The sequence below is a fragment of the Thermobia domestica genome, chromosome 10 (assembly GCF_964235325.1).
Source record: "Thermobia domestica chromosome 10, izTheDome1.hap1.1, whole genome shotgun sequence".
Lineage (NCBI taxonomy): Eukaryota > Metazoa > Arthropoda > Insecta > Zygentoma > Lepismatidae > Thermobia > Thermobia domestica.
The window spans coordinates 88,015,123-88,038,399 of record NC_137463.1 but is presented as its reverse complement, the minus strand read 5'-3'; the positions used below and the strand labels follow the sequence as shown (position 1 = coordinate 88,038,399).

At 34.6% G+C, this 23,277-nt stretch overlaps 1 protein-coding gene across 3 annotated transcripts in view; it reads right to left on the bottom strand.

Moving 5' to 3' along the window:
* LOC145662535 (selenoprotein N-like) overlaps positions 1-23,277 on the bottom strand; it is a 57,972-nt gene that overhangs the window by 3,547 nt on the left and 31,148 nt on the right. For all 3 annotated transcript variants that reach the window (XM_081728200.1, XM_081728201.1, XM_081728199.1), the window contains exons 6-8: positions 20,425-20,576; positions 17,595-17,678; positions 1,952-2,124 (exon numbers count right to left, since the gene is read on the bottom strand). In XM_081728200.1, the coding sequence (XP_081584326.1) occupies positions 1,952-2,124; positions 17,595-17,678; positions 20,425-20,576 (409 nt within the window). The remainder of the gene's footprint in view (positions 1-1,951; positions 2,125-17,594; positions 17,679-20,424; positions 20,577-23,277) is intronic.

The window sequence follows — 23,277 nt, the reverse complement described above, 5'->3', positions numbered from 1 at the left end:
GCATACTGCACTTGCAGGTTTATGCAATTCTGAACACCACTTGCACTTTCGAGCTTTCGATTCTCCATTGGAATTTTGCCCACGGAGGATAAAAACGAGAGAAGAAAAAAACATCAGGATAATGAAGCGAATGGACTTACTATGTTACAACAGTGCTAGCGACATTTCGTCAAAACCGAAGATCACACGTCATATGATGGAAACACAGGTTGCAATATGGCGGGGTTAATTTGCACATTCTTTTGTTCGTTGGTGCAAGGTTGCCAACTCATGTTAGTACTTTCATTGTTATGCCAATGCTGTACAAATTTTATACTTATTACTTCCCATTCATCAGATAACCATTCTGTGTCTAAATTTATTTATTTATTAACTTCTTTTAATAATAAATTTTTAAAAACGAGTCTTTCTACTTCACTTTTAGCGCCCAATAAAATTTGGAATTTTCTATCCTGTGTTAAGTTTCTTTTAAATGTCTCTACAGATCTGACATCGGACTTCCCGATTTGCCATCCTTAACGTGTTCCTTCAGACGGACTTTTTTTTGTCTTGCCTATGTAACTCTCATAACAACTATATTTTGTTTTATAGATCCCTGATTTATCATTAGGATCTGTGTAACAGCTCTTAAATTGGGTAATGTTCATATCTAGGGTATTGAGGAGTTTCAATGGTTTAAGGAAACCGTGCTGTGGAAAAATCTTCTTTAGTTCTGTTGTCAAATTGGGAAAAATAGATAGTCCATCCATTTCGGGTCACTGATTTCGGCTTCAGGTCTATCGATAGATGGATTTCTTCTAACCTGATTATACCAATTTATTAATAATGGATCTGGATACCTATTCATATTTTCAAGCTTCAACAAATTATTTATTTCTATCAGTTAAGTCAGATTTCAAAAGAGGTGAGTCAAATGTCCCAGAAACAAATTCTTCCCAATATTTGCTTTAGTCATTGCAGAATGGGCAGATTTATAATGAATATATTAAGTGCCGGCTGTACGCTTACGATGGACACTAGAAACGAACTTATTGCTATGTCTTCTTATATTGAGATCTAAATAAATAAGTTTGCCTCCCTTCAACGACCGTGTGAGGGAACATATTAGATATGCAAATCGGAAAGTCCGGTGATAGATCTGTCGAAACATTTACAAGAATCTCAACACAGGATAGAAGATTCACAAATTTTATTGAAAAAAAAGGTAGAACGACTCATTTTTGAAAATTTATTCATTAAAAATAATAATAATAATAATAATAATAATAATAACTATACGTAATAAAAAAATTAACTTAGACAGAGGATAGTTGTGTAATGAATGTGAAGCAATAATTATAAAATTTGTACAGCGACGGCATAACAATAAAAATAGTAAAAAGAATTGGCAACCTTTCACCAACGAACAAAAGAATGCGCAAATTAACCCCACCATATTGCAACCCGTCTTTCCATCATTTGATGTGTGATCTTTGGTTTGACAAAGTGTCGCCAACATTTCTCTACCATGGTAAGATCGTTTCTTTTATTTTCCTTCTCTTGTCTTTATCCTCCGTGACCGAGACTCCAGAGGAGAGTCGAAAACTCGGAAGTGTAAGTGGTATTCAGGAACTGCATAAACCTGTAAACAGAACAATTTGAATTCCTGAGCGTATTATTAGAATATCTTAAGCTTATTTTATTTATTTTTTATGTGAAGGTAAGATCTTCGTGTGACTTTCCATCCATAGCCCAGTACAAAATTACTAGAAGTCTAGTTTAGTTTTAAACATTACAAGAAACTGAATTAAGTATCAGCAATTTCGCTACGTGAACTTTAATAATTAACTATTTTAAGACAGAAATTCATATAACAAACTTTAAAAGTAAATAAATAAAAAGTATTGCAATGGATCTTACTGTGACTTGTATGAAAGAAAGTGTATTTTGTGTATGTACTGGCGGATCTTACCTCTTTAAAACTGAAAAAGACTTTCTCTATGATTCTGTATCCTTCCGCAAGGGAAATCATGCTGTTCCATTGAACTGCATCTAGGAGTTCCTCTTGTAAAGCAGGAAGAAAATTTTTCCTTAAATCCTCTTTCGTGCTATTTTTTAAGTACTTCATAGCAGGTGACGAAGGCCCTGGCAAAGATTAAGAATTAAAACGTGTACTGCTCCACTAAAGTGAACCTGCACAGTTATGCCAACACCATTCAAAAAAAATGAAATGAAATCTTTGAGTTTTACGTCCCACGTTTATGCCGGTTAGGCTAAAGGAGACGGTGATTATGAGAAATGAATGAAATGCTGGAATGAAGAAAGTGGGAGGAAACGGGAGAACCCCGAAAAAAAACATGCACACGGTGTTTGTTCACCACAAAGTTCACTTGGGGGAGCAAGGTTTGAACCCGGGACCCCAAGCACCAGAGGTGAACGCTCTACCACTGAGCCACCGCAGCCCCTAAGCACCATTTAGTATTGTAGGTTGATATTCAAATTTATTTTATTTACTTTCATGTTTTAGTTGTTTCAAGTTTTGTTACAATATTAATCCAGTTTATAGGAATGAACTTCTAATTTGTTTTCTAGTTATAATAGTGTTTTCAAGCATTAGGTGACATGTGTACAAATTCTGCACCTGAATACAAAAAAGAGAAGGCAAGTTAAAATTAAATAATCTACACAAAAATGTTTTCGAAATGTATAAAGTGTGAGTCTTCTTAGTTAAACGTCAATTTTGAAGAAACTTCGTACATTCTGCAGTTTTTATTATTGGAAGGAGAAATATAATCCGAAAAAACAAAAAAATTCAAGTTAGCTGGAAATTTGATGGGATTTATGAGTACCAAAAGTGGAATTATAGCTACGGAGCAATACCAACGGTAACTTGTATTTTTTCATATTATATTTAAAGCTATTTGAAGGGGAACATTACAAAATGATGTCTAGCTAAGCAGTTTAATCTTGTCGAGGAGGTGAAGCCTCCTGAATACATAATATTTTACCAAAATGAATCTGCAATAAATTTAATGAAATAATAAGACTAACTGGAATTCTCAGCTTTAGGCCTAACTTCTAAATCAGTAGTTCTTTGGACATAGAACATGTATCCATTCAATATCGTATTCTGTATCCCAGGACAATAAAGCAATTTAGATAGATATACACAATTCAGTATATATGTTACTACATTTTAAATGCTTTGGAACTAGAATATAAATGTAGCCTTTTAAAGAAGAAAATAGCAGGATAGAACCATATGGATTTTATAACAGTTATCTTCGTCTTATCATCTGTATTATAAAGAGTAATTGCTATCTAAAATAAATAAATAAATAAATAAGATACTACGAGGTTAACAATATATAAAGCAACAAGATATTGATGAAATGTTATGGAATGCTAAGTAAAATGGGTTATATATATAAATGATGGTCCATGTTCCGTTAAGGGGGTCCAAATCTACACTGGACCCCATTAAGCTAACCTAATCTAACCTGACCTAAGCTAACCTAACCTGATCTAATCTAACCTGACCTAACCTAACGTAATATAACGTTATATTATGTAATCAAACGAAAATCAAAAGAAAGAAGTGGTGTCAAAGGCACTGGACCCCCTTAACGGAACATTGACCTAAATGATTAATTATGGAAGAAGTATATGAAGAAAGGTATATACATAAAGAGAAATAAAAGGTAGATTCACAATTAATAATAAATAAATAGCAATTAAATAATCTGATGAGGCGACGAAGATTGAACTTCTATATCCTAAGATATGACAGCGCCTATAGTTGTGACAACTTTAGTTCCACTGACTATTAAACTTTTACCTAATAGATTACCACCACAACTTGCTTACATGGGACTGTACCAGTATGTTTACCTGTAATTACACCAGATATATGTATAAATAAAATATTTATCTAGTACTCTCTGATATAATCTATTATGATGGCATGTCTGGTATTTATGTGTAAAAGTATTCTATATAATACATGTACCAAATTTGATTTCGTGTCATGTTTCTTTGTAATGTCTGCTAATACGTTTTGTTTCAGCAATAATTTCGTAATCCAGATATATATTGTGATGTAATTATTACATCGACAACTCAATTTCGATAAAGTAACCTTACAAAATTCATATTGTGAAACTCTGAATGTTTCTAATTCATTAATACATGTCTCTGATAAAACTTTTGTGTAAAATTTTGTTCATTTGATGAGCTGTATTTCAATTCTGATGAGTCGTACATGACTTCTAGAGCTCATATCTCGGTCGTTCACCATTCGACGGATTCAAGATAAACTTTTATCCGGAGAGCAGTCCGGTGGCGATCTATGGGTCGTGTTTGATGTTCCTAGTTCCGCAATTTCGGATAGAGGGCGTAGAACAGAAAATCATCGTTGCGCAACAACTGCCACCTCCACTCTGATGTAATGTCACACGTCTGTCAACGGTAAGGATGTTTTCGGGGCTGCAGACCTGGATATCGGAGTCAGCAGTTACGTGACCGGCATTACGGGCAGTGGGGTAGGACAAATGGATGCGAATTAAAATGAAATATCATCTTGAGATTACCATAGGCTCAAAAAGAAAGGGACAATAAATAGCGATAATGAAACAATCAGTGAAACAAGAAAGTGAGAGAAAACAAGAGAACCCCAAAAAAGCCAGAACAGATCCTAACCTATATAAATATACATAATCTGAGATCAAATCTAAACCTTTCACACCAAAAATGCTATTCTCTATCTGCACAATAGTTATATATATATATATATATATATATATATATATCGAGTGTTCCAAAAATGGCGCCCAGAACCACGGAGCACTATTCTGCAGGTCAAAATAAAGCAATATATATATGCAGATAAAGGAGCATACAGTTAACCTACCATCAAATAGTTACATCGATTCTTTCTAGATAGCAGTTAAGTCTATACACGTTGATACTAGCACCATCTATTAGCGCCGGTACAAAATAAAACAACTCACTTGCTAATAGAAGAGCAAATACTTACCAAGTTAAGCCAAATAGTTACTACAAAAATACGTATTCTAGTTAAATCACTGTAATTTTATTTTTTAATGAATCCTAAATAAAGAATTGTTTTAAGAAAGAGAATAACTCAGATCAAAAGACTTGCTAGATTCAAATAATAAATTTTTCTTCTTTGCTTAGATGTTTTTGTAATGTCTCACTTCAGTCTCAGTGAGATCTCAAAATATAGGCCTATTCATAAATTTTTAATATTCCTTCTAAAACAAGGCATAATTACATAATACAGATACTGAAAATGAATACATTAATTATACAATTAGATCGTAAGAGAAAAAAAACAAAACATAGAATACAGTGGGATTTGAGGATATCTTAGTTTTACAAAATAAGTATTAAAGAAATATGACTTAACACACTCGGCTACCAAGCAAACTATAAAATAAGATGCTATTACAATATATTCTATACAATCCATAGAACTATCTTCAGCTTTTTTTATTCATTACTGTCTTTGGTAAACAAAGTACATAAATTATTTTATTCTCAGTCATCAAAGATAAAATAATATTTTCGAAATATAATTTAAACATACTTTATGTAATAACAGAATATTTGACATTCCAAAATTTTAAGTGGTGGAATGAATGTTGGTGCAGTTGAAACATTTTAAAATTTACAAAAATAAATAAATATAATTGTTATTTAAATAACTTAACGTAAACTTGTGTCTAAAATCTAATTCCCATAAATTACGAGCTCATCTACTAAGAAAACAGAAAACATTTATTTGCGTACTTTTTATGGAAGAATAACGTGTAATTTGTATTCTTAAATGTAGGAAATTAACACCAAATTTTCAAATTGGATTTATTTATTTACAGTTTCAAGAATAACAGGAAACTATCATTATTTAAAAAATCCTACTTAAGTGGCATGACGTGCAGTTTTATGAGCTGTCGTCTAATTTATGATATTTAATTTCATTTTCCTTTCTTAATATCTTAATCCGTACAGGTTTAATTTCGGTGCACCATTCGAAATAATTGTAGAAGAAACATAATTCTTTCACTAATTTCCTTCTTATTGTTCCTAAAAGATTTGCGGTGAGCGACATGAAAATATCACTTGGCATAAATAAAATTCAAGAGGGCCACCAGAAGTAATTGCTGAAAAATTATAATTCTTTGACAATTTACGTATGAATACCGCTTCCGAAAGTATGGCATAAAAACTACAGTGCAAAATACACAAGCCAACCTATGTTAGGTGAGCACTAAAAAGCACGAATCCTATCTAACCAAGTCAGAGCAGGGCGAAGCTGGTGTGCCCTCGCTCAGGCGCATCAGCGATGGTGGGTAAACGCATAAGCAAGGACAGTGAAAAGGAATGGGTTTTGGCAATGATACTAGTTTCAATTGCACTTGTCATGGTTTCATACTAGTAATGCTCCACTTGTAAACATAAAATACAACATATGCAAAAATACACTGCCGGTGGAAAATAGCATCTAACAGGGTCACCTTTTATATGCACTCACTTACTTTATCCTTCGTAAAGCACTTGTAATGATTTTAAACTACTAACTCTACTTGTAAACCTAAAATACAGCTGTATTACTTTGTATTTAATTCTGTTGCCTGCAGAAATTTATTCCTTATAAACATGTATTTTCATGTAAAGTATTCAATTTTGCCCGTAAATCTTCAAAATGTGGTGCGCCAAAACCACATCAGCAGCCTTTAATTTATTCTAGAGTGTTATTATTTTGGTGCATGTCAATATAATTGTACAGATACGGTTCCCATTCGTCCCGGAAAATCCGGGACCGTCTCGGAATCGAGGTCTGCGTCCCAGCGTCCCGAAAATGTCTCGGGACATAATGTCCCGGATTTCAGAGAAGAAGAAAGGAAGGAAATTTATAGTTTCCTTTTTTCACAGGATTAAGTATATAATAATTCTCTTTAACTTCTGAGTATGGGAGTTCAAAAGTAGAAAAAAAAATTGAATACATAAAACATGGATTTAATTTAGTTCACGATTTAACTACCTTGACATTGAACAAACCATTCGTTTCATTGAGCCAGGGACTAAAATTTTACTGCTTAGTTTTATTGTTATCTTTAGTACTCTGTTTCAATCTGCGTCTTCCTTCTGATATGTGTTAATCAATAATCCCTGATTGATATTTTGGTTATTTTCCGCTGACGATTCAAGAAGAAAAATAATTCTTTTAATTAATAAAACTGAACCAACAACAATGGGAAAATGTTGGAGTATTTTATTATAAAATAGAAACTTATGAGGTGCGGGAAAACGTCCTCTGAAACAAAACAGACCCTGAGAAATTTTTAAAAATCAGGGGGAGGGGGTAAATCATCTGCTCACGTTTGCTTACCTAGGGAGATGATCTACTAAAATGCCTAAAAAATGTGATTACGTAATACTTGAACAACTCCGTGTACATATATGGTGATAGTCATGGTCGAGGACTGTCTATGAAAGTGAGCGATAATTCTAAACACAAATTGGCAGTACAAGGGAACATCAGGACTGGAGCGAAAAGTGTTGATGTGTTACCTGGCATCAATCCGAACAATGTAAATAAAGAAGGTAATTGTGTAGTAATATTAAGTGGAACAAATGATGTGGCTAGGAATGAAGGTTGTGAGGCTGTGTGAGTAGGATTAGAAATAAACTAGCTGTTTTGAATAAATGTAAGTTAATAGTAGTAAACATTCCTTACCGGTACGACCTTATTAAAGAGTCGTGTGTTAATAAAGCTGTACAAGCCATTAACTTAAAACTAAAAGCAGTATGTAATCAATTCACGAATGTTGATATGGTGGATATCAGTAAGTTAGGTAGGGAAATGTATACTCAACACGGTATGCATCTGAATCAAGCAGGGAAGAATCTATTAAGTATAAAGATCTGTGAAATAATTGATAAGAGCATAGCCACTACATTAGAAAGTAAAAAGGCAATAGCGATGCCTTGGTCTGTACAGGAAAACCCAAATTACCCGACTCCATGAATGAATTTAAAATTCCGTGGGGCCGGGTGAAAACTTCGAACCTAACAAAGTGGCTTAAAATTAATGATATAAGTAGAAATGTAACTGTTAATAAACGATCAAATGTACAAGGTAATATGAGTCAGGGAGTAGAATCGATTTCAGTCAATGCTGTCCACTTAGCCCAACTATCTAATAAACCTGACGATACACACTCAGTGACCAGCAATGCTCTTAAACTATGCTTTCTTAATATACAAGGGTTGAAGGACAAATCATTCCTTATTTCAGATTTTGCCTACGAAAACGATTTACATATTTTCTGTGTGAGTGAACATTGGAGTGCAGACAGTGAACTCCAATACAACAATATAGATGGTTTTTCTATGGCAAATAGTTACAGTTGGAGTATATACATACATGGTGGGATCGCTATCTATGTTAATAGCCAAATAGAATATCGTCAATTAGATATAACTTTTCTTAATACTGAACGTGAATTTGAATCAACTGCAATTTTTCTGGATCAGTACAAGTTAATAATTGTATCTGTTTATAGAACTCCTGATAGTAATTTTATTTTTTTAGAAAAATTGGAGAAGTTATTGGCATTTCTCAGCAACTGGCATAATTATGAGATAGTAATAGGGAGCGATGTAAATGCACATTTTGATGTGACTACTGACAAACGAACTGTCCATGAGTTACTTAATCTACTCAGACAACATAATCTTCAAGTGGTTAATCGTAAACCGACTAGAGGCACAGCGTGCTTAGATAATGCATTTACCAATGTAAAAACGGAATATTTAACCAGTAATGTATGTCAATTTCCTTTCTCAGATCATGATGCCCTGCTAGTCAATCTAAGTACAACAAAAGTAGAATCCTGCAACTTTAGTTTTCCCACCACCGAACTTATAGCAACTAGGCCCATCACAGAAACTAATTTGCAAAGTTTCATTCAACAATTATCGTGTATAAACTGGGAAGTAAACATTAAGTATGATAATTTAAATGCCAGCGATACATTTGATCTTTTTTTAACAAAGTTTCTAAATATTTTTGATATGTGTGTGCCTAAAAAGGTGGTCCGATATAATTCATCAAAGAAAACAAAGTTAGGTAAAAGAACGTGGTATACCCCAGAACTCTCTGCCATGAAAGCTAAAGTAATGCAGTATTATAATATATATAAGAATAAAATGACTAGTGAATCCAGTGATATTTATAAGTCTCAAAGGAGTAAATGTAAATCTGCAATAAAGGTAGCGAAAGCAACATACAATGAAAATTGCATTGAATTACCATCAAATAAATGCAAAACTGCATGGAAGATAATCAACAAGGTAAGCAATAGTAATAATAATAACAACAATAATGTTACGCTGTCGCCTGATACTCTTAACACGTATTTTGTTACTTCCGTAGAGGAAATCAAGAAAAACAATGCAGATACTAATGTAAATATGTATCAGTATTTAAGTCAACATAGTCCATTTAATAGTTCTTTTGTTATTAACCATGTTAGCCCTGATGATGTCATAAAAGTAGTTAAAAAAATGAAAACTTCGGACAGTAAGGATATATTTCACATATCGAACAACCTTATAAAAGCTATCATTAATCAAATTGCGCAACCCCTTGCAATATGCTTCAATAAATGTTTCTCTCAAGGTATTTTTCCTAAAGCACTTAAAATAGCAAAAGTTATTCCTATATACAAAACGGGAGATCGATCGTGTTCATCTAATTACCGTCCAATATCCCTTATTCCAGTTTTTTTCTAAAATTATGGAAACTATTGTTAAAGATCAGCTATATAAATATATGACTGAGCAAAACATAATTCTAGAAGCTCAATTTGGATTCAGATCTGGGAAATCCACAATTGATGCAGTAGAATCACTAACGAAAAAAAAATATATGAAGTTTTTGAAAATAAGGGTTTTGCTCTAGCTACATTCTGCGATTTAAGTAAAGCATTTGATTGTGTAGATCATAAAATTCTATGTGATAAGTTAGCGTATTACGGATTCCACAGTAGCAGTTTAAACTTTGTAAAATCCTATTTAAAGGAACGTAAACAGATAGTCAGTGTTAACAACATGCATTCAAACATCTTAGAAGTGAAATATGGGGTACCGCAGGGTTCTGTTCTGGGTCCGGTACTATTTTTAATAATGATAAATGATTTGCCTCTAAATACTAATACCACATCAATTCTATACGCGGATGACACTACGCTACTTAACATAAATACATGCTTTGAAGAAGTGTATATAGAAGCTCAAGCTGCATTAAGAGAGGCAGCGACCTGGTTTAAAAGAAATGGTTTTGTGCTAAATCAAGATAAAACAAAAAAAAGTAACCTTTAGTCTTAATAACTGCAATGATAGAGGAAACTATGATGTATCTGAGGTTAAATTTCTTGGTATACGTATAGACAGCCAACTAACCTGGGAACAACATGTCAAATATGTATGTACAAAGCTCTCCCGAGTGCTCTTTCTGTTAAGAAAATTGAAAGATACAGTTCCCTATGAGTATCTGAGGAATTCATATTTTGCATTTTTTCACAGCATAATTGGATATGGGATTTTGCTTTGGGGTAACAGTAGCCAAGCACATGATGTTCTAGTTTTGCAAAAGAAAGCCATCAGGATTATTGTTGGAACACATGATAAAGAACACTGCAAACCACTATTTATCAGGCTTAAGATAATGACAGTAGTTAATGTATATATTTATCAAGTGCTACTTTACACTAAGCAAAACCTGGCAAATATGACACTCAGAGATGAAGTACATACATATAATACTAGATTGTGTAAGAAAATTGATATACCCTTCACTAGATTATCGAAGATCAAAAATAGTTATTTAGTTATAGGACCAAAGCTATTTAATAAACTAACATCCTCCATACAACAGCTGCCATTTAAGGTTTTTAAGAAAAAGTTACATGACTGGTTAATAACGAATCCATTTTACTCGATTCAAGAGTTTAGTGAATGTCAAGACATTGTGTCCTAGTTTGCAGTATCACTTTATTTCAAATATTATTAGGTTGTTCATAATAATATTAACCAATAACTGATTGTCTGTATGTAAAGATTATTTTATATATATCTGTATCTATAGCTATGTATATTTCATTCGGACGTTGTCTATTGCTTGTAAAGCTCAATGACAATAAAATATTCTATTCTATTCTATTCCATCTAATGGAAGAAAGTAAATTAGTATATAACACTTCTTTTCGTTTCAAGCATTTCAAAGATTCTCGTAATTTAATAACGTCCCGGATTTACATTTTTGAAATATGTACAATCAATAATATGCTTGCAAACTGATATGCCTTAAAAATGTTAATGTAAAAAACATGCAGCAACTGTGCAATAATTATATAAATATTCTCCTTCATTCCTGGACGAAATTTATGGGCCTGTGCAGGGTTGAACCTGTAGGGTGTAGGCGCAAAGCGACGGTGAATATATAAGCGCAAACGAAGATCCTTTGGAAACTACAGTAGCTACTCATATTATACCTTAAAAGCACTAATATATGCACTAATAAAAGCACTAGTATATATATATATATATATATATATATATATATATATATATATATATATATATATATATATATATATATATATATATATATATATATATATATATAATTTGAGCTGAGATTTAAGTAGGGATGAAAAAATCCGAAATTGTGGTGCTAATGATGAAAAGACAGCAAAAATCATCTTCACTGTATTTTTCTCAACGAAGTAGCGATTCCTTTACATGACAGATTGAACTATAATTTTTATGATTCATATATCACAAACAACAGACGTTGAAAATGGCGTGGCGAGAACTAAGGTTGGGGGTTAGAATCTTAGAATATCCTTAGTTACACCTCAATATTCTCATCCATGAATACATATTTTCCACTGTGGAAAAAAGAAGAAACACGAAAAGAATACATTCATTCAAAATATCTGAAATTGCAGTTTTAGGAGAGCCAATTTCCAGAATTATCTGGGAATGGGCACTTCTATAAACCAGAGTGGTTTCAGTACCCCTAGATTCCCGTTCTTGAACAGTTAATTAAAGGGCTCCTACTGATTTACAAAAACCGGCGCTTCTGCACCGAAATATTTCTGAGGATTGGCATTTCTGGTCCTGTTCCACAGAAAGTACAATCCTGGTAATACTAATGTAGAAATGATGAAAAAACTGTCTTCTTCAATTGGATGTTTTCTTCAATTTCTACAGTTATAGTTAACATGACAATTATTTCACTACTACACGTATTTACAAATGGATTTTATTGTTATGACGTTAAACAAGTTAGCAACACGAGACTCGCTTTTGTATCAATCCGCTGCCTCAGTTGAGTAATACACACACACACATAAATTACTCTAGTGGTGCCTTTTCATGATATAACGTACCGATGCTAAGAGATGGCGTTAGTATCAACATCTTCGAGACAAGGAAAATACGGGGAATGATAATCTATTCTGAAATCGAGAAAGGATTAGCCAATGAAGAACGCTGAAACAGACGATCAGCCAATCAGATGTTCGATATAATTCTCAGATACCCTCAACATGACGGTTATGAAATATGTCATAATTTCCATTTACTCTGCACTTGTCAGCTGTAACTCCATCTGTCGACAATCGATGTAACTACTTGATGGAAACTCGTAGCGCAACTGCATATGTTTCAAAGTTAATCTACAATGTTTCCACATTGTGAATTTTTAGTTCTCTGTAGCGGCTGAAGGAAGCAGCAGAGGGCATTTCATCATATAGCATTTTCGCTTTATATTGAGCTGTAGAATAGTGCTCTGTGGTCCATGGGCGCCATTTTTAGAATACCTGATATATATATATATATATTTATACAATTAATTTCCAGAAAACAATGAAAACCTAATAAAAACATGGAATAAAGTACATTATGAACTCTTTCGTAAAACATTTCATCAGATACGAATGGAAAGATAGAGAGAAAAGAACAGAACAAAGAATAACTTGTCTTAACCGTAATACCATGCTTTATTATACTCATTCTGTTTGCCATATTTTTTTGCCAACATCTTTTATTATCATTATTTTACGTTATTTTTATTATTATTTACATAATTTCTTTCTTTCACTTTTCATTATGCGTGATCTTGCATTTATTTTCATTATGCTATTCTATTTTAATTCATTATTGTTACTATTTGTTATTATTTCTTAATCCCTAAATTAATTTTTATCTTTCTTTTCATTCATTATTTCTTCTCTCTCCTGAACTCGTAGCGATCGAACGCTCCCATTAGTTTTATATTCCTTCACTGAACTCCACCTACACAAGGTGGTTACACTCCAACATGACACTACCATGGAATTTATGTGTGCACTTTTTTTTTCTTTTTTTTTCTTCCAAAGCAAACATAAGCTCTGCGACAGTACCCGATGTATCAAATGTTGCTTCCAGTCGGTAAGAGAGATAATTTTCCAGTGAATCAAAACGATACAGGTGTAATTTCCAATACGCACCCATTTTTCAACCAGAGAGAAATTCTTCATGATTTGCAGATAGAACTGTTTCGTATGTATTTTTACGAATATGTGACGGCTTACATTTAAAATTACTGCAACAACTCTTAGAAAATGAAACATGGGCTAACTATTCCATGAGGCAACAGTTAAATGGTTTTGTCAAAGAAAAGCTTGAGATTAGTTTTCAGAAAAATCCGAATGTTGTCGAATTCGTAACATTTACAGAGTTACTATTTCGAGTGAATATCAGGTTTACCCCATAGGCTTCTGTAAATGTGGAAGGAAGTCTTATATTTAAAAAGACATGTTTAACAAATGTTTAACACACAGACAGATACTTAACAACTTAAAATGCTTAGTGTTGTTAAGTGCAAAAGCTTTATGTTTCTTGCAGTAATGAGAATTAATATATACATATAGTATATTTAATATCTTCAAAACTGCAACTTACAAGACTAATATGATGAGCCACATATGAGCTACCTTTCGTCCTCAGAACAGCACTGATTCAACGTGGAATGGAGATTTTAGAGGACGTGAATGGTAACAAGTGGAATATAACACCACTCTACGTGTAGTACATCATTCAATTCCGTGAGAGAGAACGAAGGCAAAATTTCGCTGGCTTCGTTATCTCCAAAATGGATCACAAATGTTCAATTGTTTTGCTCCCGGAATGGGTTTGCCAGGGGACGTGTTCAGCTTTATTTCTATGTTCCTTAAGCTACGCCGCAATAGCTCCAGCTGCGTAAAATGGGCGCATTATCATCACATAATATGGCTCATGGCCCGGAACAACATCTGGACATAGGTTGCACACGGTTCTCTAAAATGGCGACATTATGGGCAGTGACGCGACCAGTAAGTACCAGCGCAGGACACCATTGAAAACCAGAATATTGCGGCCCACGTCATTAAGCCTCCGCCATGTTTCACAGTTGGGCGGAGAAATTGCGGATCATAAGCTTCTTTGGGCATCCGCTGTACATAAACACGGTCTTGATTTAAAATAAGGTAAACGATGACTCATTCAATCATATCCAACGTTTCCTGTCATCAGCGCTCCATGTTGCATGTACGCGGCACCATTGGCGTCGTGCTACAGCGTGATGATCCCCTATTAGCAATTTCACTCATACAACCCGATCTCGTATGTCCATGTCATGTAAGTCGCGGCGGACTGTCGATACAGGGTGTAGAAGGCTCTGCTTAAATTCCACCACTTTGGAACTATTTGGTAAATAAGTGGAAATAGTTTAAGGAGTTTTAGCGAGAGTGTTTAATGTAGAGGCCCGTACTTTTTATCAATTTAATTTATTACCCTTTCTCTTCCTCTTTCTTACGCAAACTGCCCCTAAAAATCCTCTCCCGTTATCAAGACCCTTATTTACCGAACCAGCATGAGATAACTGGATAAATGTTTCACTTCCAATTGTATATATATGACAGTTCTGCTCTTCTTCACTGATATACTAGGAACCCTGATCACAAAATGAAAAAAAAAAAAAAAAAAAGTTTGGTGACACACATACAGTGTTTCAGATAAAACGTCCAGTGCTTATAAATCCGAAACGGCTGAGAATAAAAAGACGAAACAAAAACTGAGATAGGAAAATGTCATAGGGCGCATGACATGGTGTTGTCGTAGTGACCCACAGGGCCCTCCGTCAAGGGGACCCAGGGGCCAACTTCAAATTTTCAAATGGGAACATGTATTGAATCATACCTCATTCAATAGTCCTTGAAATACGAAACAACTTTTGTAGGAAACAATTTTCGATTTGGGGCACCGTTTTCAAAATGGCCGCAAAAAGTCCTGTATCAGTTTGAAGTTGGTACCTAGGCCCCCTTCACTGAGTTTCCTGAAGGTCACCACAACAACACCACTTGATATGCTTTATCATCGTTTCTATCTCAGTTTTTGTTTCATCTCTCTATTATCAGCCGTTTCTGATTTAGGCCTATAAGCACTGGACGTTTTATCTGATACAGAACCCACTTTTTGCGGCCATTTTGAAAACGTTGGCCCAAATCGAAAATGGTTTCCTACAAAAGTTGTTTCGTTTTTCAAGTACTATTGAATGAGGTATGATTCAATACGTGTTCTTATTTGAAAATCAGAAGTTGGCCCCTGGGCCCCCTTGAAGGAGGGCCCTGGGAGTCACCACAACAACACCATGTGATGCGCCCTATGACATTTTCCTATCTCAGTTTTTGTTTCATCTTTTTATTCTCAGCCGTTTCGGATTTATAAGCACTGGACGTTTTATCTTAAACACCCTGTATATATGATTTATACAAGAGCAGGGGACAAAACCACCTTCCGTGAACCGTACATAACAGGGGTAACACGCTTCTGACCTGGATTCTGTTTGGAAGGAAATTCATAAGAAGTTGCAGTGCCACCTTTAAGTATCACATAGTACCTCAGCAATATGTGAATTCTATAACAGGCGCAGAGCGTTAACAAACATACCACCAAATAAACACTTCCAATAAACATATTACAAAGTTTTCAAAGCAGCACTATACTCACAGAGCTTTGAATTTTGTCCCATGATAATCGGCAGAAGTATATTTCATATATAGATATTCCTCTTTGATTTCCAAAGAGAGTAAATTTTGTGTGTTAGTAAAACATCCTCCACGAAATCAAATCGGCCAACACTATGTTTAAACTCAATTCTTTTCTTTTGTGCCGCAATTATTAGAAACCCTTCATTTGGGATGAAAGCGGCAAGATTTAACCTCTTTCAGATAATAGTATCTTTAAACAGTAACTTCATTTGACTCAGCTTTTGAATTTTTTCTGGATATACATATGAAAACTCCACTGGGTATAATAGATCTGATCGAATAGAAAAATTTGTAGTAAGTTTCGGATGTCTTTTTGCATATAATACGCTGCGGCATTCAGTTCTTATTGTTACCTTAGTATTTTTATAGCATTAATATACTGTTCGTCACTGAACCATGACTAAAATAACAACTTTTGTCCACGTGTCGTTTTATACATTGAAGCGTCTTATAAGGAATGAACTTCCTCGTCATAGCATTCAAGATCTTCACCTCGTTCTCTTCATTATTTGCTTTTCTGACATAGGACAATGTGCTTCTACCATTCTTTGTACAAAATTGTCAACTTTTCGTCGTATGTAACAATCTGTTTCAGGAAATGCATATCACATGGATTTTGTAGCAGTTGTCGATACACATTCACTCTCCTCTGGGCCTGAGTTGGGGGTCAACTCATGTGGCACAATGTGACAGCTCCTGATGGTTTTCCGAGTTTGTGAAAATGACGCACTACAGTGGACAGGGCCATGTTGAGTTGGCTTTACAATTGTGGATGGATTTTCCTCAACGGCATGTAGTATGACGTCAGAATATGTTACCCTGGGGGCAGCAACACCTTGGTTAATCTTCGACATTTTTATAGCCTGCACGAAATTTCTGGAAACAATGAGTTACACTGCTGTGGTTCACTGTACCTTCCCCTTTTGCATGATAATATTTTGGGTTACTGCCGAGTTTGAACTCATACAGTAACAGTTCATGTAGCAAAAACAATGTTGAGTACTCATCATCACTCGCACTTAAAACCGACTGAATATGCTAACGGAGTGTTAAATAGTCTGCTTGCCACACAGCTCTTGGGCCAATTTGATTTAGTACTTACTGTCGATCACGGCGTACACACGTGCTTAATGTTTAGGTGATGGAAATATTTCAACACTTATGATTCATACTTGTAGTTTACAAAACGAAGGAAACGTTATATAAAACTTAACTATTTAGTTATAACTCAATTAGAACATCCGCATAAAACACACCAACATAAACGCAACATAACAAATCAATAATCGATAAATAGTAAACATGTCTTTCATACTCTTTCTAAATATAATCGTCTCTTGATGGTCCGCTTAAGCACACTGCTGACAATCTCTTTTTTTTCTAAACCACTCAACCTTAGAAAAGAGAATTCTACGAATGGATACAAATTTCTTTATATTATTTACTACATACCAGCCAATAGCTTCATTTCGGGAAGGAATCCTATATCTACTTCCATTCTTCCTTCTTCTTCATCTGCTGTTAACCATTCCATATCTATAACAAAAAATGTATAATTTAGTGCTTAATAATAATAATAATAATAATAATAATAATAATGATGATGAAATATTTAATAAAGTTGGTGTGGATACCTTGAGAGTGGACAATCAAAAGCCATTAGTAACAATTCCGTGCTCCCCGCTATTCACGTGAATCCTGGAACCCAAGATTCATGTAACTGAAACCGCTGTAGTACATAATCAGATGCTTCGCTTTCAGTCTAGATAACCTTAAATGGTTAGCAGAATGGAGATGAACGTGCCTATTCAGTACCAAGGCTATATAAGAAAGGGACCTATTGCTTAAAAAAAGATCTCAATCCTACTCCTATTTGTATTCGAAGCCGCATCCACTTCAGGAATAAAACCGGGACCACGCACACAGAAACCTCGCGCGTTAGCCACTCGACTACGATGGTCCACACGACCTCAAACATATTTCCATTTTCCACACAAAACAAGATTATCGGCGTGTTACACTTTGTCGAGATTTGTTGCAGAATTCACATAATTCTGGAGAATTGTAACGCACACTGGGTAGTAAATCTTCCTTCGTTATTTTCTCGAAAACCAGGTTACGAAGCTTTTGTTTGAAAAAAGGAACATGTTGGTATGCTTGTGTTGAGGTAATACAATCCTGCCTCTCCACTGGAACTTTTCCCACATGTTCGTTATCATCGATCACAACCTGGCAACTAACACCTGCAGCAGATACTGTATAGAAATGAAATCTTTGAGTTTTACATCCCACGGATATGCCGGCTAGGCTAAAGGAGACGGTGATGATGAAATAATGAATGAAACGGTGGAATGAAGAAAGTGGGAGGAAACGGGAGAACCCCGAGGAAACTCACGCACACTATGAATGTCCACCATTAAGTTCCCTTGGTGCGAGCTAGGATTGAACCAGGGATCCCAAGCACCAGAGGTGAACGCTCTACCACTGAGCCATCATGGCCCCGCAATACTGTATAGTTACCTAACATCAGCATACTGTGAGTTATGGATCGCATTCGTTGATAATATTTACACATGAGAATATGCATGGCTTATCTAAAGTTGAGAAGGGAAAAGGGATCATGTTCTGGACAATTTCCATATTTAAATTATCAGTCTAATAAAATTTCATACTTTGTTATAATCTATTCAAAAGAGAGTAAATTGTTATTCTTCTCTCAACTCTACTGTACATAAAATAAATACTTCGTGAGACAGTATAATAATATATAAGGAAGCATTAAGAATTATATGGGAATATGTTTCACGATAAATATTGCACTTAATCAACGGTGTTTTATCATCGAGTGCTGTTCCGAACATTTTTCTCCAGCTGAAATATCGTTCTTATCTCGTTAACTCTCTGCTACTGGTTGAAAGGATCTGGGTACAGAACCTCGCCACCCAAAACTACGCGGGCAGAAATCTCACCTAACTAAAATCTCGCCGGGCCAGAACCTTGCGAGATAAAAGTTCGCCTTGAGTATTCAAAATCTCGCGGGATGAATTTCACTATAGCGATTTCTTCAGCGTAGAATGTTCAAAATATCAACAACTAAACATTTATTAATAGACACACTCTCCAATTCACGGAATTCAGTTCATTCTTACCAATAATTTAACTAAAATAGAGCCGATGAATAAGATTTCTCCCAATTTGGGTTTCTTTTACGATTACATATCCACATACAATTTGAACCCCCTACTTTTTGCTTCTAGTTCCTAAATCAAACACTTTCGGATTCTTCTTCTTCTTTCTATTATTATTATTATTATTTTGACCTCAAAAACTAACATATATTGTTATGGGGAAGTTTTGTCCGTACGAGTTTTCGGTCTGCAAGTTTTGGCACACCAAGATTTGGTCCGCGGGGTTCTGGATGGTAAGATTTTGGTCCACGAGGCTTTAGGCGGCGAGTTTTTGGTTCGCGGGGTTTTGGGCGAGAGATTTCAGTCCACGAGATTTTGTCCGTATACCGGCTAAAAGAACTCAATGAAGCGAGTTCGGATTCACTGGAACACCCCTGCCATTTTCATCACCTTAAAGTTTTCCCTAAACGATTTTCCCCAAGTCGAGACCTAGCTAAATCGTTTTTACATACTTAAAAACGATGGATTCGTCCCATTTCAAGAAAATCGTTATAATCAAAAGAATTGAAACAACAGAAATGAGCTATTATTTGATTTTCTTCAACCTTGCCTCATTTTTTGTAATATAGATCAGTTTCATTCAGGCTAAACATGATGGTAGATGACCTATAACCATTCTGACGTTCCGATGAAGATATTGTTGAAAGTATTACTAAAAGCAGTTTAGTGGTCTTAACTTAAATAATGCCGAACACACCCATACACAGATACACCAACATTTAGTTTTTTTTTCTGCTTGTTTGGAGTTTAACCATCCTTTCGGTATCAAAGTTATATAAGACGTGAACTTAAAGCTTAAAGTGAGATCCGAATTTCTTGACCTCCCACCGAGAATCAAACTTGGGTCTCTCACTAACCATATATCCGCAAGAGCGTTCAAAAAGCCCTTAGAGTTCCATACAATTGGATATAGAGTACTTAAATGGAAAAGTATTGAGGTACAAAAGAAAGAAAGAAAAAAAGTAATACTCTCAAAAGTGGCAGCCCAAGAGCGGATGTCAATTATCACTGCTAGATCCATTTACAGAAAATATTTAGAAAAAAATAATAAGTAAATAAATACATAAAATTAGTTTTTCCTATCAATTACTAACCTACATTGAGCTTTCTTTCGTTTGGCACCATCATACTAAAATACATAACCTGCTGCCCGTCTCGACTAATAATAATACGCCCTTGAAACTGCCCTGGTGTAAACCAAAATGGAGGCAATGGTGGTTCATTTATTTGGAATTCTGCGTGGCATCTATAATTGACAAAACAAAGCAATATTTGAAAGTTGCTAAAAACGAAATTATAACAAAATCAAATTCAAGATTGTAGTAGTATTTACAAAATAAAAATATTACGTAAAAAATCAAAATCACCAATATATTTCGTTAAAAATGAATAATAACAACATACCCTTTTTAAAAGTGGCGTTGAGCGTGACATGATCATTATTTGTAAGAGTATAAACCTTAGAAGCATCATAAATAAAAGAAATAGCCTACAATGAACACAATAACGGATGGTTAATATGTATATCAAGTTTACCGAAAAGGACGTTTGTAATAGAATAAAGAAACATATTACAGATGCTAAATACACTAAACATAAAACTTCACGTCTAATTAAACATTTAAATGAAATAAAACATTTAACAGAAAATATATAAGCAATTGGTAAAAAAAAAAAAAAAAAAAAAAAAAATCTACGATTTATCTCGTCGAATTAGATTTTAGCCCAATATAGACGACTTCACTGTTATAACTGAAAATATACTAATGATTTGATTTAAGCATCTCCTTCTAACACTGCTTAAAGTGGGATCCGAACTATTACTAGGGTTTTTATCCAAGTCTTCGTATCTCTACTAGGATCAAATAAGGGAAACGTTAGAAAAAGAAGAGAGAACTAGACATACGGATTTTAGGATTTAGATTTCTGAGTTTTCGGCATATAGGACCATTTGGACCGTCACGTATGAGGGATGATGTCCCTCAGCGAACATACTACCCGGGAAAAGGGAAGGAAGAAAGGATTGGGGAAGGAAGGGAGCAACCTGGGATCTATAATCTAGGCACCACTCTGGCATTTGCCTAGTGTGAATGAGGAAAACCTCATTCAGGATGACTGGTCTGAAAAAGCTTTTTACAGTTTTTCGACCGAGTGCCCCCACATGGAATCGAACCCGGAATCGAGGAACCACATATAATTAATACTTGTCATACTTAGATATACACCAGCAAGACCCAGTTTCCAAAATTTACAAGTTCAACAAGTGTTTTTTACACGTCATAAAATATTATGAAGCAGGAACACTGAATATGGTAAATTTTATTTGAAATTCATTAGAGTACCTCTTTAATTTCTGATAATGTAAATGATAAATATACTTGTAAACATATTGACTCATCATTTTTACATTTCTATTTCAAAATTAATAAGGAATTTTGAAAAGAGTCGCAGGTGGTAGATAATGAAGAACTGTAATCTAAAATGTAAATTTTATTTTGAGTACTCTCTGAAATGCTGAATCATCTTTTTGTTCTTGGTAAAATGGACTTCCCAGCGTAAACTTGTATTTGAAACATGGAATATGAAATAACATTTCTAGTTTATTGTCTCATGGTTATGTCCTTTTGACTAAAGGAGATGGACGATTAATGAAACTGAGTGCAAACTCACGGACACGACACTGGCCACCACAAACTCGCGTCACCGGAGATTAAACTAGGGTCTCGTCACACTAGAGTAAGAGTAAAATTTTGAGATTGGGTGCGTTCTACAATATATATATATATATATATATATGAACACGAAACACAGTGATAAAAGCAAAGGGTAAGATTAATAGTACAGTGGGATATTAAACTTCTTTTCCAGACTGTCTCTTCAACTTGAAACGAAGAACGCAAGAAGTAACAATAGACAGTGGACAAATACATAGGAGGGAGTGAGCAATAAGTATGAACACTAAGACAATCACAATGCGGTTAGGACATAAAGGTGACGAAGAAACACAAGAGTTTGGACGACCATTCGATGGTCATCTCCGCGCAATGTTGGTAAATCTATTGGTTATTACGATGGTTCCAATTAAGATCAAAGAGAACTAAAAGTTGAATACCATTATAAAAGGTAAGAGGCGTTTTAGATAATGTTAGTTACTAAAACTATTGCAAACGTACTCCTAAAGTAATCAAATTTTGGTGATCTGTAATACCAATTGGAAACATTCATACTAATCTTAATTATTATTTTAATGTATCACCATTCTTACAGTATAATCTGGATCTTTGTACAAAATAATCTCATTGATTAATCTTTATGATCTTGATATTTCATACATATGTCCACATCTCTCTTCTTAATCTTATTTCTGAGTTGATTTTGAGTTTATCGTCCCGTTCAGCAGCGAGGCTATATGAGACGTGGACCTACTGATTAACGTGGAATCCGAACCACATGAGCTCCCGCCGGGAATCGAACCCGGGTCTCCCGCGCCAAAGGCGCGTACGCTAACCGCTTAGCCACGGAGGAGCTCTTAATCTTATTTCTGTCTTATTTTTAGTCCCACATATTACCTGGCAATCAGTGCCTAATTCAGTATGTAACATTTACCTGAATACTCTCCTCTTTTTACGTCCTTCAAATAACCATATATCTTACAATACAAATCTTACATCAGATTTATTTATGTATTACAATTCTTTTTCAAGGAATACTACTTCCCTAAAAGAATATTAAGCGAATTAAGGAAACTTAACTCGTACGTCTTAGGTTTCTTTAACACGGATCGGAACACTGTTTGCGAACTGTACAGATTTGTCCTCTTCTGACTGGACTTACTAAATGTCATTCCAGTTGGACTTGTGATCAACAATCGATGAACCTACTCTGAACTTCCTCCTACATGACTGCACATCAACATCCTCAACATTCTTGAACTTGTGCTTCGATTT